The following is a 14,662-nucleotide window of genomic DNA, read 5'->3' as shown; positions in this document are numbered from 1 at the left end:
TCTGCTGTCTGTGCAGAGAGCCTGCTTCGAATCTTCAGTCCCCACCCCACCCCACCCCACTGCCAGCTCCCTGCTTCTGCTCTCTCAAAAATAAACAAACATTTAAAAAAATCCACAAAATCAGGGGCACCTGGGTGGCTCAGTCGGTTGAGCGTCCGACTTTGGCTCAGGTCATGATCTTACAGTTAGTGAGTTCAAGCCCCGCGTCAGGCTCTGTGCTGACAGTCAAATCCTGGAGCCTGCTTTGGATTCTGTGTCTCCCTCTCTCTCTGCCCCTAGCCCACTCGCATTCTGTCTCTGTCTCTCTCAAAAATAAACAAACATGAAAAAAAAATTTTTTTTTAAATCCACAAAATCAAATGATCAATTAGATATGCAGAGGTGGCAGGGGGAGGGGGGAAGAGATGCCAAGGATATTCCAGTTTGGGGCTTGTACAACTAAATGAGTTGGTATGTTACTCACTAAACGAGGGCCACTCAAAGAAGGGATAATGAATTTAGTTTCAAGACAACCAAAAAGAGATACAAGACTAGAATCTAGATAAAGAGCTAGGGTTCTTAAGAGAGTTAAGGTCTGGAGCCATTTGCTTATGGGTGATAAATGAAGCCAATGTGCAGAAGAGGGGTCCTAGAGCAAAAATATACCAGAGGCAGGAAAAGACTGTAAGGAGCCTTAAGGAACTCCAACCAGTTCACAAAATGGCCTTTTTTTAAAGATAAGACTACAAGGCTGTCAGAGAAGACAAACAGGTAGGCAGGAGAAAAAACAGAATACTGTGTTAAACTAAGTGTGTTTAAGAAGAAGGGAGTGGTCAATTATTCCAAATACTGCTGAAAAAGCAGTAAGATGGGGAATGAAAAATATTATGGTACCATCAATAGACTCTAACATAAATGCTCTTCAAACTGAATACACATCTGTAAAAATGCAAGACCAACTAAATACCACCATATTTAAGTCTTAGCTAAAAGTTAACTGCTCCACAAAGTTCAACAAAGAAATGTGGTTCTGTATAAATAAATACAATTACAAAGGGATATGACCAAATTCATAAGCACCCTCTACTTTTCTCGGTGGCCACGGTCAAGGCAAAATGGACTTCCTCACATACACACCAGGCCCAAGCTCCTCACCCTTCAACAGAAGCCGTTTTCCTCTGTCCGTCCTATAAAATAAAGCTCAAGTCATGGTATGTAGTTCAATAATCCTAACGTTGTGGTTTCAAAATCTAGAGGCAAAAGATGTAGTTTAAGATGAAAGAACTGAGGGGCGCCTGGGTGGCTCAGTTGGTTAAGTGGCCGACTTCGGCTCAGGTCATGATCCCGCGATCCGTGAGTTCGAGCCCCTCGTCGGGCTCTGTGCTGACAGCCCAGAGCCTGGAGCCTGTTTCAGATTCTGTGTCTCCCTCTCTCTGACCCTCCCCCGTTCATGCTCTGTCTCTCTCTTGTCTCAAAAATAAATAAATGTTAAAAAAAAAAAAATTAAAAAAAAAAAATGAGAGAACTGACACAATTCTCATAAGAGAATGATTTGTGTTCAGTTTTATAGCCAGAGGCCACAACTCTAACCTGGGCCAGTCCTTACTTCCCGAAATCTGGATTTTGGTCACAGAATATAAATCAGAGAAAACAGAAATCACTGTAAACCAACCACTCAAATTCAAGTAAAGAATGAAAACTTCCCTCAGAAGAAACAACAAAAAAAATGACAATCTTATTGAAAAAGCCCACTCAGATCAAACGTTCATATGCTATACACAGAAGCTGATTCTAAGACAAACAAGTGTCGAAATATACAGTATGAATTTTCCATTCACTTTTTAAAAAAAAAATCACCGTTTTTTTCATACACCCCAAATCCCTTTATTCTGTACTACGAGAACCCAGCACAACCCACCAATTACTCTAGCTAAATAACATTTAGCAATCTAAATTCAGCAGTGGTTTTGCAGTCTAATACACAATATAAAGAAGTTAGTGGTAGCTAAAAAGCAGATATGCTAAAAATGACATCCCTGAACTATATTCAAAGTAGCTAAAATTACAACATAAATTTCTTTTACTTTATATCACCTTAGAGTATAAAGAATATGTGCTGCCCTTTTCTACTCTATGGCTAAAAAATTTCTGATGAATAAAGGACATGAAAGAAAAATTCAGAGAAAAAATGGCTAATAAATGTGAAGAAGTCAGTCTAAGTAATTAAAGACATGGAAAAGAAATGAAATATTTTTAGTCTATTACAGCAGCATAGATTATCATCATTTTGATAACCAAAGCAAGGGCAAAGCAATGGGAGTGCCGACTGACTCAGTCTCTCTGGGAGGCAATTTGACAATATATATCAAAACTGGTCAATCGATGCAGAAAAGGCCTTTGACAAAATCCAGCACCCTTTCTTAATAAAAACCCTTGAGAAAGTCGGGATAGAAGGAACATACTTAAAGATCATAAAGGCCATTTATGAAAAGCCCACAGCTAACATCATCCTCAACGGGGAAAAACTGAGAGCTTTTTCCCTGAGATCAGGAACACAACAGGGATGCCCACTGTCACCGCTGTTGTTTAATATAGTGCTGGAAGTTCTAGCATCAGCAATCAGACAACAAAAGGAAATCAAAGGCATCAAAATTGGCAAAGATGAAGTCAAGCTTTCGCTTTTTGCAGATGACATGATATTATACATGGAAAATCCGACAGACTCCACCAAAAGTCTGCTAGAACTGATACATGAATTCAGCAAAGTTGCAGGATACAAAATCAATGTGCAGAAATCAGTTGCATTCTTATACACTAACAATGAAGCAACAGAAAGACAAATGAAGAAACTGATCCCGTTCACAATTGCACCAAGAAGCATAAAATACCTAGGAATAAATCTAACCAAAGATGTAAAAGATCTGTATGCTGAAAACTATAGAAAGCTTATGCAGGTAATTGAAGAAGATATAAAGAAATGGAAAGACATTCCCTGCTCATGGATTGGAAGAATAAATATTGTCAAAATGTCAATACTACCCAAAGCTATCTACACATTCAATGCAATCCCAATCAAAATTGCACCAGCATTCTTCTCGAAACTAGAACAAGCAATCCTAAAATTCATATGGAACCACAAAAGGCCCCGAATAGCCAAAGTAATTTTGAAGAAGAAGACCAAAGCAGGAGGCATCACAATCCCAGACTTTAGCCTCTACTACAAAGCTGTCATCATCAAGACAGCATGGTATTGGCATAAAAACAGACACATAGACCAATGGAATAGAATAGAAACCCCAGAACTAGACCCACAAACGTATGGCCAACTCATCTTTGACAAAGCAGGAAAGAACATCCAATGGAAAAAAGACAGTCTCTTTAACAAATGGTGCTGGGAGAACTGGACAGCAACATGCAGAAGGTTGAAACTAGACCACTTTCTCACACCATTCACAAAAATAAACTCAAAATGGATAAAGGACCTGAATGTGAGACAGGAAACCATCAAAACCTTAGAGGAGAAAGCAGGAAAAGACCTCTCTGACCTCAGCCGTAGCAATCTCTTACTCGGCACATCCCCAAAGGCAAGGGAATTAAAAGCAAAAGTGAATTACTGGGACCTTATGAAGATAAAAAGCTTCTGCACAGCAAAGGAAACAACCAACAAAACTAAAAGGCAACCAACAGAATGGGAAAAGATATTTGCAAATGACACATCGGACAAAGGGCTAGTATCCAAAATCTATAAAGAGCTCATCAAACTCCACACCCGAAAAACAAATAACCCAGTGAAGAAATGGGCAGAAAACATGAATAGACACTTCTCTAAAGAAGACATCCGGATGGCCAACAGGCACATGAAAAGATGTTCAACGTCGCTCCTTATCAGGGAAATACAAATCAAAACCACACTCAGATACCACCTCACGCCAGTCAGAGTGGCCAAAATGAACAAATCAGGAGACTATAGATGCTGGAGAGGATGTGGAGAAACAGGAACCCTCTTGCACTGTTGGTGGGAATGCAAATTGGTGCAGCCGCTCTGGAAAGCAGTGTGGAGGTTCCTCAGAAAATTAAAAATAGACCTACCCTATGACCCAGCAATAGCACTGCTAGGAATTTATCCAAGGGATACAGGAGTACTGATGCATAGGGGCACCTGTACCCCAATGTTTATAGCGGCACTCTCAACAATAGCCAAATTATGGAAAGAGCCTAAATGTCCATCAACTGATGAATGGATAAAGAAATTGTGGTTTATATACACAATGGAATACTACGTGGCAATGAGAAAAAATGAAATATGGCCTTTTGTAGCAACATGGATGGAACTGGAGAGTGTGATGCTAAGTGAAATAAGCCATACAGAGAAAGACAGATACCATATGGTTTCACTCTTATGTGGATCCTGAGAAACATAACAGAAACCCATGGGGGAGGGGAAGGAAAAAAAAAAAAAAAAAAAAAAGAGGTTAGAGTGGGAGAGAGCCAAAGCATAAGAGACTGTTAAAAACTGAGAACAAACTGAAGGTTGATGGGGGGTGGGAGGGAGGGCAGGGTGGGAGGGAGGGCAGGGTGGGTGATGGGTATTGAGGAGGGCACCTTTTGGGATGAGCACTGGGTGTTGTATGGAAACCAATTTGACAGTAAATTTCATATATTAAAAAAAAAAACAAAAAAAAAAAAACTGTTCCTATTTTTTGACCAAGTAGTTTTCCTTCTAGGACTCTACCATTAGGAAATAATAACCAGAGATAGACTCAAGAATGTATAAAGCTACTCAGAGCTTAATAAAGCACAAACGGACATTTAAATGCCTAAATTAAAAGTATGACTCAACTGTCAGATAAAATATTATGCAGACATTAAAATCAAGCATTTAGCCTGAGAAGGAGGTTGAACGAGATGACAAGAACAGAGTAAGAGTTTCTTTCATCCTGAGAAGGAAAGACAAATGATTATTTAAAAAAAAAAAAAAAAAAAAGTTTTGGAGAGCCTGGGTGGCTCAGTTAAGTGTCCAACTTCGACTAGGGTCATAATCTCACGGCTTATGAGCTCAAGACCCGCATCAGGCTCTGTGCTGACAGCTCAGAGCCTGGAGCCTGCTTCAGATTCTGTGTCTCCCTCTTTCTCTGCCCCTCCCCCATTCTTTCTCTCTCTTCCTCAAAAATAAACATTAAAAAAAAAGTCTGGGGCACCTGGCTGGCTCAGTCAGTAGAACACCAGACTCTTGATCTCCGGGTTGTGAGTTCGAGCCCCACATGTGGTGTGGAGTTTATTTAAAATAACACGGATGTCTGGGTGGTTATGTCAGTTGAGCATCCAACTCCTGATTTTGGCTCAGGTCATGATCTCATGATTTGTGGGATCAAGCCCCACATCGGGCTCCATTCTGACAGTACAAAGAGTGCCTTCTTGGGAGTCCTTCTCTCCCTCTCAAAATAAACATTTAAAATAAATAAAAAAATTTTTTTAAGTTTAAATAAAGATTCTTTGCATTTATGAGGTTATGAAGAATGAAAAGGATGCAAAGAATGTATGGAAATAGCATTTCAATTTTTTAAAAACAAAAATTAAGTATACTTCTAAAAAACTACCTGAAGAGAAAAAAACAACTAACTTTTAACAATGGTTACCTCTGGATAGTGGTACATGTTATAGATAATTTTATTATAATTCTTTCCTCTCTTTTTCCCCATATTCTCCATAAAAGTAATAAGCACTATTAATAATCCAAATGGAAAAAAGCAGACATGAAAACTTACTGTGCGGTTTCTAATGAACAGAAAAACCTTCTGGGTCTGCTGTGGTCCACTGATAATATCTGGAAAACAGGCTGCTTCTTGAGAAGTCATCCGGTCATGAGGAAGTCTACTCTGGAAAGCTGCACCCTCCACACCTAGCAAAGAAAGCAAAGGACTTCTGGGAAACGTGCAAGTAAACACAAAACTAGGGATAACGAGACTGCGTTTTTTGCCTGAAGAACCCCTGTAAAGCTCTGCCTCATTCACAGACTGATCTTACTTCCTTTAAAAAATTTTTTTTTATTTTGCCCAAAAGCTCAACGTCTTTAGAATTTACTCACTTTTTTGAGCTTAACATTCCAAAAATTACAGTTTAGTAATGAGTGACACAATCTACCTTAGAAAACATAACAAAGCCTTGAGCATATTTTCTTCATCCACGACATAACTTTGTAACACTAGAAGATACTCTAATTAAAATTAGCATCACTGATAGTGCACATTAAATCTTAAAACTAAAGAACTAGAATAGAGGAAAATATGTGAACAGAAAAGCAAAAGAAACTAGAGTGAAAACACAACCATATGCTGTCTTTTAAGATTACAGCAGAGAACATGGAGAGGTCTTTAAGGTTTAATAACCAACAGTAAGGAACGCATATCTCATCAGTGGTACCACCCATTAGTTCCATAAGTCAATACCGGCAAACAGTGAGATCAGTTAGGCAGACTACGATGAAGACACAGAAGAAAGCAAGGAATTTACCTTTCCCAGCAAAAACATTGGGAATGCTTTACTACACACTGCAAGTAAAGTATGCTACTGCATACTGTATACTACATATACATATAATGTATACATATCCTCTATACAAGTAAAATTGTATTATTTTGAAATGTATTATTTTGAAACTCTTCAAATTGGGTATTTTTATATGTAGTTAGTACATCGTAGTAGTTAAGTACATCTTTCTAAGATGTCCTTACAAATATACTTACATGAATTTTACCTCTATCTCTAAGATCACCTTATAAAAGATATACTTAACTACCAGATCATGGAAATATCAAGACATGATTTAAAGAGTTTCAGAATTCAACACCACTGAAGTAATTATATGCAATCAAATAGGCTCCAGATATCCATATTTAATCATTTAAAGCACATAAAAAGAAGTTAGAAACACTGATAATGGAAACAAAATTAAAGGAAAGGCACAGTAAGACTAAGAAAATAAAAAGAACAAGGCAGGTAAAGATGTAACTTAGAAAATTATAGCTAAGCTATTAGGGTGTTGTTTCCACAAAGACATTAAACACTACCTAGAAATGGTTAACAAGAGGTCAAGCAAAAATGCCTAATGCTAATATGGACTGCATATTAAGAAACAATATTCTTGGGAGAGAAGAAAAATTTACCCACTGACAGTAGATAATGAGGACACATGTACTTACATTACTAAACCAACAATTCTCTCATTTAATGAATCTAACTTAAAAACTGTCAGGATGATTAATTATTCCCTAAGGAAAAAAATAATCAGTAAGAGCCATACTACTGAGGGTAGAACATGAAATTAAGGCAAGAAAAAAAAAGGCTGGCTATCAGGGATATAGGTTATTTCAGTAATGTGAAATTTTCTAAAACTATATATAGCTTTGATGTCCCTAGTCACCTACCACCCAATCAAAATAAACAAAAATTAAAACCAAGACCAAAAACATGTCTCATTATAATGGGCATTATCTACACAATAATCCTGAGTACTCAGAACAAATATCTCTTAAAATAGGTTACCTTCATAAGTGTATATGATTAACATGAAAACCAACGAACTCTACAAACCGTACTTCTTCCTCCCCAAAACGGGTAGTTTTCTTTTTTAGCTATACTAATTTCTACATGCTTATTAAGTCATCATTGAACAGCAATCCTACTGCAAAATATTACTGTCAAAGACAGTCAAAAAACCACATAGGGAAAAACACTAAATTTTATGATATTTGGCTCCTCATTCCAAGTGCTTGTATGTCAAAAATCACTCTAAAATAGTTGGCTAACTTTGAGAATCTTGAGAATATGTAACAATTAAAAAAATTTAGGGGCACCTAAGTGGCTCAGTTAGTTAAGCATCTGACTTTGGCTCAGGTCATGATCTCGTGGCTCCATGAGTTTGAGCCCTACCTGGGGCTCTGTGCTGACAGCTCAGAGCCTGGAGCCTGCTTCAGATTCTGTGTCTCCCTCTCTCTCTGCCCCTCCCTTACTCACTTTCTGTCTCTCAAAAATGAATAAAAATTTTTTTTTTAATTTACATAAGTCATGTGGCAGTTTTAGAAGTATCTTTAGGGGTACCTAGGTGGCTTAGTCAGTAAGCGTCCGACTTCAGCTCAGGTCATGATCTCATTGTTCGTGGGATCAAGCCCTGCAGTGGGCTCTATGCTGACAGTGTAGAATCTGCTTCAGATCCTCTGTCTCCCCCTCTCTGTGCCCTGCCCCTGCTTGCTCTCTCTCTAAAATAAACAAACATTAAAAAAAAAAAAAAAAAAGTGCCTTTAAATCAAACACCAAATGATTACCAAAAGGAATTAAAGAAGCCAAAAGTTGTGACACTAATATATGTGTGGAGTAATATTCTTCTCCATTTCTCTCTTCTACATAACATCCAAAACACCCGGTTATTCTTAAATACTTTGTCAATTTTTAAAAACAAAAAAGTCTCTACTCTGTAATTATTTTCTTCCTCTTGGTTTTTAGGGATGAAGACTATTATTTCAAGGAAGGAAGACCACTATCAATATAAAAGTGAAAATTGTATAACATAAAATTCTAACCTTTTATCAAAGAATCAAAAAATAGGTTAACTTGGAACCTAAGCTGTTCGAAAGCTAAGTAAAGCACTCTTTCAATAGGATATTTCCAAAATGAACTAACAGACCACTCTGGATAATGTAACTCATAAGTATCACCTTTTGAAGGAAAAACCTTAAAGAATACAATTGACTTTAATAATATCCTTATTAAAAAGTACCAGTAGTACATATAATTCAGACCTAATTTACACTTAGTGTTTGTGTGCTCTTAACAGAATCTGGTATTCCGGAAATTTGAATGTTTCAAAGATGCTATCCTAATTTTTTTAAAGCTTCAAGGCTGCCTACATATCTTGCCCCTCAGTTCAATTCCTTTCTCTCAATTTCACACAGGAAATTCCAGCATCACCTTTCAAAATGCAGTCATGCTAAAGCAGAAATGCTTTTCTAATGGTCTGACAGGCTCACACTTTCTCTGAAAACATAGTTAAAAGTCATAAAATATTTAAGGGAATATAAAGACCTTTTTAGGTAGATTAGAGAAGCAGAAAGGGGCGGGAGGGAGGTGAGGATATAGACCCTCTATTCCATGAAATCATTTCCTCCCTGATTCTTACATATAAGTAGCACCTTGAGTAGAATAAGGTAACAGAGATATAACACTTAAAAGAAAAGAAGGCCTCCATAAAAGTTACTAGCTTTCATTTCTTTTTCACGAGGTAGATAAATTAACTAGATTTCTAGTTGAAGAGGGAAAACAAAAGTCTCACAAGAATCCTCATACAAAAGACTACTTAAATTAGTAAACTCTAGATGCACCATATTCAGTCCTATAATAGTTTAAAAATAAAGAATAGGGGTAGAGGAAAGAAAAAGAGGAGAATCATATAATTCCTTATGCTTTAGATTTTTTGTTTTTAGGGTAAACGCACACTTTAAATGATTCTATGAGGGAGGATATAAGGACTAGCCTATGCATAAGAAAGAAGATCTCTGGGTTCTCTCACTCCTCCAAGTGTTTGTGTATCCTTGGTCATACCATTTAACTGTTTCAAGTCCTTATCCATAAAACGGGTGGATACAATATCTGTTTGACTGCAGAAGTCAGAGAAAATGACCTCAAGTTCCCTTAACTTTTAAGATTTAAGATGTATACACCAACTTGATGTGGATTTATAAAAGTCAAGATATGATCCTGGTTCCAAGATACTCATGAGGGTCATTTGGCTTTATTTAAAAAAAAAAGAACGTTGATCGCTTACAAGCACATGCTTCTTAATTTTTTTTTTTTTTTTCAACGTTTTTTAATTTATTTTTGGGACAGAGAGAGACAGAGCATGAACGGGGGAGGGGCAGAGAGAGAGGGAGACACAGAATCGGAAACAGGCTCCAGGCTCCGAGCCATCAGCCCAGAGCCTGACGCGGGGCTCGAACTCACGGACCGCGAGATCGTGACCTGGCTGAAGTCGGATGCTTAACCGACTGCGCCACCCAGGCGCCCCAGCACATGCTTCTAACTGATCATCTTACAAATGCATGCTTCTGAATATGGCAAAGATCTGAAGAGAGATCTTGAAGGGTTTAGAATAGTCACCACCACTCTTGGAAACACTGTAAAAAAAAATCATGTTCTACTAAATAGTAAGTCAGAAGCACCACAGTTTTATATGAAAGTCTGTTTTTACTTTCAGCAATACAACATATTATTTACTAAAGCAAAAGAGTAAATTTACTCACGTTAAAACAAAAAGCAACAAGAAAACTCAATTTATTTCTTCAAGATTAAAGCTCTAAAGGCTATCCCTGATCCTCAACAGTTCCATGGAAGATCCAATTGTGCATCATTTAATAAAGAGCATTCTTCAAAGGTTTATCTGCCACAGATACTCTGAATGAGGATTTTAACACCTCTAAAATAACCACGTACTGATTATCAACCTCCAATCCTTGGGACAGCATTGAAACAAGTCTACCTCTAACATTCTGGATCCCCTAAGTACTAATTGCTGCATTAACAGTGTATTTTGACCCAAGAGAGTAAAATACAAATATTTCCTAGACCTGGTGTACACAAACTGCAAAAGACAAATAATTTTAAAGTAGACTTAACAGTTGAAAAGTGACAAACTCCAAAAGTGAAGTAACACCTATTCCAGTTCTATCATAATGTATATATATGTATCAGTCAGTTTTGAGCATTGAAACACACAAAAACATCCTGGGCAAAGGATGAAATCCAGACATACTACTTTGGATTCCTGGAACAAACTTTAATGGCTCCAGATGGGCCCTATAAATCATTTAACCTTTTACTTTTTCCTACAAGTAAAAATCTCACAGTTTGGTCTGAAAAGAAAGAGCATTTTGAGCAGACTTTTAAAAAAATGACTAATTTTCATGTGACAAAATGTTTACACTACAAAATAATTATGCAATGTTAACTGAAAAAAATGTACCCAATACTATCTAACAACCGTTTCTGAAAAGTCCCTTACCTGCATAATTCATCTGACTAGTCCTAGAATGCCTTTCCGTCCTTTTATTTTTTTTGGAAGGCTTTTGGCCTATGGCTCCTCCTCTCTGTGTGTTCAGCTATATTTCTTTTTAAAGGTCCCATGATTTTGTTTTATATGTTTACTGTTACTATAAAAGCTGCTGGGGAGAAAAGTACCTGCCATCTCCTCAAAAACATGAAGAGTGGAGGGCTGAGATCGGCCTGAGGACTTCAAAAGGTTTTGCTTGCCTTTGTTCTGGCTACACTCTCCTATTCTACTACTCTGTCCTGCGAGTTAAATTTCCCCTGTGCTTCTGGCTAAAATGTGGATACCACAGCCAAAAACTCTTGCAAGCATCAATCCCTGACTTGGCGGCTCTTGCTACTAAGTGGCAAGCATCTAATGCCACCCTCACCTGATGCTTGGCCGTCTCCATACCCTCCAGAACTGTCGTCTTGAAGTCCTCCTGCTTGCCCTGTGGAAGGAAAGAGGAGAACTCAGGGACCTTACTCCATAAATTAAGATAATATCTGGACATAAAGGCCTAATAGTTGGCGACTCACAAATTCACCACCAACTAGTAAACCCATATTCAAGAGAGCTCCTTCTTCTCAAATCAGGCCCAGGGAATCACATCATAGTCTTCCAAATTCTGGTCAGAAAATTTCAACTGTACACACTGATTCTTGTTGAAAAGTAGGAGAACAAAGTACATAGTATTTCTAATCACTAAATCCTTCCTGTCAGTCCAGCATGGATTGGGGGAAAAAAGGATTCCAAATGTCTTTTACTACTTGTTGCTATGCTAAGAGTGGTAGGTGTGGCAGGGCTCTAGGGTTTAGACCTGCAGCAATTCAGCATCTGCTCAATCTCTTTATCTTCACCTTTCTATCCAAAAAGAATATACATAAAATAACAAGACTTACAATTTTATTTATGTATTTGTAAGTAGGCTTCATGCCCAGCATGGAGCCCAAAGTGGGGCCTGAACTCATGACCCTGAGATCAAGACCTGAGCTGAGATCAAGAGTTGGACGCTTGACCAACTGAGCCACCCAGGTGTCCCAAGACTTACAGTTTTAATGAAAAATTCTCCCTTTGACTTCAAAGAACTGTAAAGACTCAGCTCCAAAACAAGTTTCATTTACTAAGCATGCTAGACAGTGTTAGATCTGAATATGCCAGGCCTCCTTAGTAAAACTTTCAACTGTACCACAAGACACCCTGCAGTCATATGCCAAGTAATGTAGATAGACACACACAGTGGGGGGGCAGGGGGAGATATGGTAGGGAGGGGGTCTCCTACCTCAAGCTACACAGTAAGCCTAAGAAATTTTCCTCATTGACTAATATATAGAAAACTTCAAGAAAAGTATCACAGCTTGAAAGTTCAATCAAAGTCAGGATAGATGATCTTCCGGACTCTTCCAAAATCTTTCACCAAAACAGATGCTATGATCTTCTTAAGCTTCTGTCTACCTGGTACATTATGGGGAAACTACAGCATGATCTTTGGAAGATATGAAAACACTCTCCAGTGATCTAAAACTGGACAAGCTTCATTAAATAGTTTATTTTAAAAGAATCTCAACAAGAAAGATTATCTACCATTTGAATTAAAAGGGAACAGGAAAGTGAAAATGACATCTCTATCTTCATGTATACCAAAGTGTTTAGATAGAAATGATTCCTGACATTAGAATATGTTGCTAGAAGGTACACGCTCTGCTGTTAAGGTAGAATAGAATCTCATTCTAAAGTTATCTCACTATACTCCTGACAGGCCCTTTAGGTTCTAGAAGGTTATGGTTCTCATACAAGGCACAAGGTATAGGATTTGTTGTTTATAGCCTTTAAAAAAGGGCATATAATTATGAAGAGATGACTCCAGTTACAAAATCCAATCTGCAAACATCTTGAAAATGCAGGCCCTACGTTAAAATTTTTAAAGTCTAAATAAAAAAATACTCACTCTTAATTACTTCTAAATTTATTCATAAAAAATCTTTCAGAGTTTTTTTAAAGAAACTCTTCCAAACAGAACCACACTAGATCAAAAGACTGACTCAAGGAGGCGGGCTCAACACAATAAAATAAATACAGTTTCCAAGAAACATTTAAGCATTAGGAACAATATAGCTCCTCTCTCTCAAATTACGTTCCCAGCTCGGCAAAGAATAAAAGCAACAGTCTCTTGTCACAAAGGCATCTCACCATTTCTAAAAATAAAACAAAAACCACTTTCATGCTAGCCATTAAGTCTGAATTATTTTATCCTTCCCATTTCTATCATTTTCCTTCTTCCCCTGCTACATGTCATACAGAATGCTAAATTATTTTAACCTGCAGGTAGCTCTTGACTGTTTTCTGTCAATGGTATTTAATAGAAACATAGATTTCTTAAGCCTGACTTATGTGCTCAAAAGGTTGACAAGACTGCTCTTTTATAACAAGACAGGGAAGTCTTTTTTGTCTTCTGCTTTTGAAAAAAGGAACAAAATTCATATACTGTTAGTTGATAAAAATATATAGGAGTATTATGAAAAATATTCAATACCCTGGGAAGATTTTTTTTAAAGGGATGTCTCTTAACAGCAGAAAGTCAAAAAAGACACTCCAAAGCATTGCATAAGCAAAGAAATAGAGCAAAACCAAACAGGCGATATAAACATGTAAGAAATCATGAAAAACAAAATAGGTGCTTAAAATTAAGTAAAGGAACAACATATCATTTGACTTGATGAAGGTTCAGAAGAGGAGGTTGCTATTTTCTAATCATAACGCAGTCATGAGTATTTGGAGGGTGCCTACTTCTCCAAAGACAGATGATAACAGCATCATCTTTATTAGTGATATTGTAGACCAATTCTTCCATCATTTTCTTAAAAACCACACACATACAAATATTTGCAGCTAACTTTCCATCCAGGATTGTCTCTGATTAGAACATATAAAATGCCGTATCATTTGCTCTTTGGGTCCTTCTGTCCTAGGACTCTGCTGCGAAAGGACATGGAACAGCAGGCAAGTATAGTTGTTATCTTCCATGAGCTCAAACTCAAAATAGAAAATGAAAATATGCAAAAACAACTTTTTCCTATCACCTTGATTGTGGCACTACTGCGGAGACCTCCTTTTGTTTTCATTCTCAATACACACAGACACACAGACACACACACACACACACACACACTCAAGTTTAAAGTAGAGACCCTTAAGACCTGTATTCGTGTATATCTTCTACAAATTGAAGATAAAATCTTTTTGATTTATCTTACATAGCAGCTCTTCGGTTGCCCTCTAATAAACCTTTTACAGACCTGTTAGGTTATTCTTTTTTTTTTTTTTAATTTTTTTTTTTCAACGTTTTTTATTTATTTTTGGGACAGAGAGAGACAGAGCATGAACAGGGGAGGGGCAGAGAGAGAGGGAGACACAGAATCGGAAACAGGCTCCAGGCTCCGAGCCATCGGCCCAGAGCCTGACGCGGGGCTCGAACTCACGGACCTCGAGATCGTGACCTGGCTGAAGTCGGACGCTTAACCGACTGCGCCACCCAGGCGCCCCAAACCTGTTAGGTTATTCTTGAAGAACAGTGAAGCATTGTAGTTATAGTCTCGATTAAGATTCCCA

General features: G+C 37.6%; 1 protein-coding gene across 2 annotated transcripts in view; it reads right to left on the bottom strand.

The window, feature by feature from the left end:
- Positions 1-14,662, bottom strand: part of KDM1A (lysine demethylase 1A) — a 64,833-nt gene that overhangs the window by 30,192 nt on the left and 19,979 nt on the right. Inside the window, exons 3-4 of one of the 2 annotated variants that reach the window (XM_042951080.1) lie at positions 11,445-11,504; positions 5,745-5,878 (exon numbers count right to left, since the gene is read on the bottom strand). In XM_042951080.1, the coding sequence (XP_042807014.1) occupies positions 5,745-5,878; positions 11,445-11,504 (194 nt within the window). The remainder of the gene's footprint in view (positions 1-5,744; positions 5,879-11,444; positions 11,505-14,662) is intronic. The other variant, XM_042951081.1, reaches the window with a different exon arrangement.

This window comes from Panthera leo, chromosome C1 (genome assembly GCF_018350215.1).
Source record: "Panthera leo isolate Ple1 chromosome C1, P.leo_Ple1_pat1.1, whole genome shotgun sequence".
Classification (NCBI taxonomy): Eukaryota; Metazoa; Chordata; class Mammalia; order Carnivora; family Felidae; genus Panthera; species Panthera leo.
Note: the sequence above shows the minus strand (reverse complement) of the source record. Positions and strands in the feature narration are given on the sequence as shown.